The sequence below is a fragment of the Trichechus manatus genome, unplaced genomic scaffold (assembly GCF_000243295.1).
Source record: "Trichechus manatus latirostris isolate Lorelei unplaced genomic scaffold, TriManLat1.0 scaffold00146, whole genome shotgun sequence".
In the NCBI taxonomy this organism is placed as follows: domain Eukaryota; kingdom Metazoa; phylum Chordata; class Mammalia; order Sirenia; family Trichechidae; genus Trichechus; species Trichechus manatus.
The window spans coordinates 3474641-3479523 of NW_004444082.1; the positions used below are offsets into that span (position 1 = coordinate 3474641).

General features: G+C 43.3%; 1 protein-coding gene across 1 annotated transcript in view; it reads left to right on the plus strand.

Annotated features, from left to right (window-relative positions):
- The window catches only part of RALBP1 (ralA binding protein 1), a 26502-nt gene extending 24598 nt beyond the window's left edge, over positions 1-1904 (plus strand). Inside the window, exons 8-9 of the mRNA XM_023740053.1 lie at positions 698-746; positions 1295-1904. Of these exons, the coding sequence (XP_023595821.1) occupies positions 698-746; positions 1295-1561 (316 nt within the window). The 3' untranslated portion in view covers positions 1562-1904. The remainder of the gene's footprint in view (positions 1-697; positions 747-1294) is intronic.
- The last annotated feature ends 2979 nt before the right edge of the window (positions 1905-4883 follow it).

Sequence of the window (4883 nt, forward strand, 5' to 3'; positions counted from 1 at the left end):
GCTGAAAGAAGACATCCTCTTCCTGGAAAGGAATCTGAGAACAGTGGGCGAGCTCTGCCTCCCTCATTCAGGTTCACAGTTGCTGACTGACCCAAGCTGCTGGGCAAACCAGAGCTTCACCATGAGCAGAGAATTGAGGCGGTCCACACCCAGCAGTCATCCCCAGAAATCCTTTCTGCAGGAACCCACAGACAGAGGCCCGAGGCTCCCCACCTAGGCTCACGGTCAAGGCACTCCTAGAGCAAGGACTGTCGGGGGAGCAGTTGGCCAGGGAGTGAGGTCTGGTTTGGTCAGCGACCACTCTTTAGCAGGTCTCACACTGGCACTTTGTTTTGCATTCTTAACACTACAGATCATGTTAAAATCCTAAGCAGGGAACCATATTCCAGTAGCACTTGAGATGTAGGTTAGGCTGCTGTACCAAACAGAATAATGTAGTGGTTTAAACTAGATATTTCTGTTCCTGGCATGTACTAGGCACAGGCATGTAATAGGTCCAGGTCTGTCGTCCCCAACACAGGTTTTTCCACTTGGGCTTCAGAGTGGCTGCTCTGAGTCCTGCCCTCTCTTAGCTAGCAGGAGGGGAAAAGGAATGCCCAGTTGTTAAGGGTGAGATGCACAAGTGGAACTCGTATCCCATTAGCAAAGGCTTAGTCACATGGCCACCGCCAGCTGCAAGGGAGGCTGGGAAATGCAGGCTGCAGCTGAGCCTACATTCCCAAGGAAGAGGGCGAGAGGATGTTGATGTCTGCCACGAAACAGAGATTAGCGGGAGTTTAGGATTAGCTACTGTTTTGTATTACCTAAACTTTGCTGAATGGGCCCAGATAGTTTAGAATTGAGAGTAGTTTTCTACTGCTTGACTAAGTAACACAGTTCAGATATAAAGTAATGCCACTCACAAAGGACAAATCTAGGTTTTTATCCTGTTTTTAACTCTCCTCTAATTGCTGACATTACTTTTATTTTCTCCTTGTTTAAGGGCTGTTTGGGAGCAGTTGAAAAACAAATTATGTCTCCTTTAAACCCTGGAATATTTGATTGTTAAGAGAATTGTGTCCTCCTGGTACATACACTTTTCCTAGAGGTGTTTCCTTGTCTGTGATCAGCAGCATAGTTCACAGCCCTGAGTTCCGTCTCCTCCTCGTTGGGGCATGTGTGCTGTGTGTGTGTGTGTACTTGTGCTCACAGCGCAGTGACCGAGACAAAGATTGTTAGGTAGTGTCCTCTGCTCCCACGTCAGCATTCCTTTTGGCCTTCTTAAGCGCTAACTGCCCTTTCTGTCGTTCCCAAGATAAAGAACAATCACTTGAATCAAGCAATCCACGAAGAGCGAGAGGCCATCATCGAGCTGCGGGTGCAGCTCCGGCTGCTGCAGCTCCAGCGGGCTCAGTCAGAGCAGCAGGTGCAGGATGAGGAGGAGCCCGAGAGGCGCGGGGGTGCAGCTCAGCCGCCCCGAGACGGCGTTCTTGAGACAAAAGCAGCTAGAGAGCAGCCAAAGGCGGCCAAGGAGCAAGCAAAGCCATCGCCGAGCAAAGACAGGAAGGAAACACCCATCTGAGCAGCCGGTGGGTCAGTCACGGCATCCTCGAGACTGTAAAGACCTGTGCATCTTACTGTAACACTGAGACCCAGTGCACACCTCTCCTGTGGTGAACATTCTGTAACCATGTCTTTTCTCCTCAGAGATGCTTCTCTCTCACCTGTTTGACTTCTACCCTGCCAGGCTCAGGTTACGGGACAAAGCAACGGAGGCATTTTTGGACTTGTAGGGGACAGATAAGTTTTCCAGATAGTATCAGCTTATTTGAAGATTAATTTTCTTTGTTTAACTTAAAATAACTATTTTAATCCTTGAGTGGCTTCTTTTTAAACCAAAAATCGTCTTTCTTTGCTTTTTTTTATCACAGCAGAATCAGGATCTCTTTCTCTCATTCAAGGGGGAAAAAACAAAACAAGTTAAATACTATACCTGCCTTGTGGATTGATCCATTGTCTCACCGTCAGGATTTCTGCTTACCTAGTCACTCTTGCTTGTGCCTTTTACACCTTTTCGGTGCAGATTATATAATGGGGAGCTGCCTCGTGTTTTCTGACTGGCCAGAATGGCTCTTACTGGGTGTCTCCTTTACCCCGCCCCCCTTGTAATTCTCTCATTTTACAGTTCCAGACCACAGTAAATAAGCCCGCATCACCAAACGGCTGAGTTTGGTTGCAGACAGAGCTGGCTGCCCGTGGAACATGCCTGGGCCAGGCATGTGGCAGCACGGGCCACAAGCTCCCAGGAGCAGCAGCCCCTCTCCCTCCTGTTACTCACTGCTTGTCATCAGCAAATACTTCACTGAGTTGGTTGAAGGCAGCAGCCTTGGCCTAATCCATCCACACAAAGGATCTGTTTTCAAACCAGAATCTTTCACTGACCTTTCATTAAAAACAGAATGACTTATATTGCTTGCTTGGGCTAGAATGTAAAATGTCTCTTTGCCTGAATAAGCCATATATATGCTCTTAAACAAAAGTTTTAAATCATTCATGTCACTTCACTGAGCCTACTGATGGACTCCCAGTTGACACGATTGAGCAATAGAAAAAAAATACTTTCCTTTTAATGATAGCTAGGATCCCCCTCCCCGTTTTCTTGCTTCAAATACTTGTATACATGATCTGAGGCTTCTGTGAGGCCGAGTTTTTAAGGTAACTTTGTCTCAATTGCACTCTGTCAGAATCAGTGGCATTCATGAGATAGGTCAAGATCTCATGGGAATGAAAACCAACCCCCCACACTCAAGGTGATGAAAACAACTCCACAAGAGTGCTCTATCCTTTCCTCCTCCTAGTTAGTATTTATTTTCAGCACCCATTTGATGTGGTTTTCTATCCTCTACCTATTGCACTGTTATGACTTGTTGGCCATTATTTGATTTTTGTACGAAAAAAAGCTTTGTTATAGAAATCAGCATACTATTTTTTTAAATCTGGAGAGAAGATATTATGGTGACTGAAAATACGGTCAGATGTCAGATGTAAACATATAAAAGCCTTGCTGTCCTGTCTGTCATACTACATTCATTTTATATTTGCTGGCAATATTAAAGGTTTCTTTTTTTGTTTGTGTAAACTCTAATTTCTATCAAGGTGTCATGGATTTTTAAAATTAGTATTTCATTACAAATGTCTCAACATTGGTTAACTAATTTTTGCCAGGACCATTATCAATGAAGCAAATAAATTCAACAGCCATTTGGGGAAAAAAAAAAGCTTCCTTTTTTTTTTTTTTCTTAAATACATTATTTCTTTGAAATAACTTAGCACCCTGTGACTGGTAAGGAGTTGGTTTAGGTAATTCTTAAAGTCCAAAAGTAGCAAAATGTTTTGTTTCTAAATAACTTTGTATTCTTCATATGTGAATTTGATTATCACTCGCCAGGGACTAGGATTTGTTCCAGTTGTATGTTCCTGACCCTTGCCCAAACTGATGATTGCTGCTTAGTGAGCATACATTTGCAAAATCCAACTGAAAATGACTGGAAGTGAGTTTGCAGTTTACCTCTGTGAGAAACTTCCAGGTTCAGATGGGGAAGCGAGCTTTGCCCTGCTCACTCTGCACCAATCGCCTGGCCTGCTTGGCCAACAGGTGTTGACGATAAAATTGTTATATCTGATTTACAGACGTTTGCATCTCATATATGGAATGATGACTCACCACAAGCCAACCATTATTAGCATGTCTAGGAAATACTTGTTTAGAATGAAAATGACTATTTCATTTGCATTTTTACTTTAAAATTTCCACAATTAAAATATATGTAATTTAAAGTTTACAGCAACAACCAACTTCTCTATTTTTTATAGTTAAATTACATAAAATCAAATTTATACAGTTAAATTGTGGGAAGATGGCTGAGTAGGAAGCTCCAAGAATTGATCCCTCCACTGAAACTATTGAACTAGCAAGAACTGTTTTTGAGCTCCAGGGTCTACTGGAACATTTGCAGTATCCAGGGAGCCTGATGAAGAAGAGGCTGGAGAATTTTAGCCTTTACTTAGTGGCTCCCATCCCACATCTCTCAGCCCCACAGCAGGCAGTTTTGGACTGTGGTCCGCATTCCTGGTGCAGTTTGCTAGTGCCAGGGTGGAAAGGAAGGATCTTGTCCCCCCCAAATTAGTGTGTTTTGATTGCTGGTTACTGCTTTTCATCATGGAGGGGCCAGCAGAGGACAAATATTGTTTCCACTCCAAAGGCTAAAGTGACTTCTCTGCTGTTAGAAGACTTAGAGAATACTTTTTTTTTTGGTCCTCTTTTTTTTTTTTATCTCTTCCTCTTTTTGGGAGCCAGACATTTAAAGAAATGTTTGTCAGGTCACTGGCTGACTGCAGAGATAGTGGAACAGAAACTTCTGTGACCACACACAAAGAATACACACTTTGCAAAAATTGGAAACGTCACACAGATGGCTCTAGCCCTCAATAGGCAAAAACCAGTGGCCACTGAGGAGTGGGAGAACTAGATTTCTAGAGTGACCACAACATAATACTCGGAATGTCCAGTTGTCAGAAAATTACAGAATATACAGAGAAACAGTAAAGTATGGTTATGGTCCATGTCTTAGTTTCCTAGTGCTGCTGTAACAAATACCACAAGTCAATGACTTTAAAGAACAAAAGTTTGTTTTCTCACTGTTCAGGGAGATAAAAGTCCAAATGCAGGGTGTGGCTCTGGGAGAGGAAGGTCCTTCTTTGTCTATTTCAGCTTCTAGTAGCCAGTAATCCTTGGAGTACTTGGGCTTGTAGATTCATCTGCCTACATCAGATAGTGTGTCTTACCCCGTGTCTCTGCCTCTGTGTTTTATCCTTTTTATAACTCAGAAGTGATTAGATTGAGA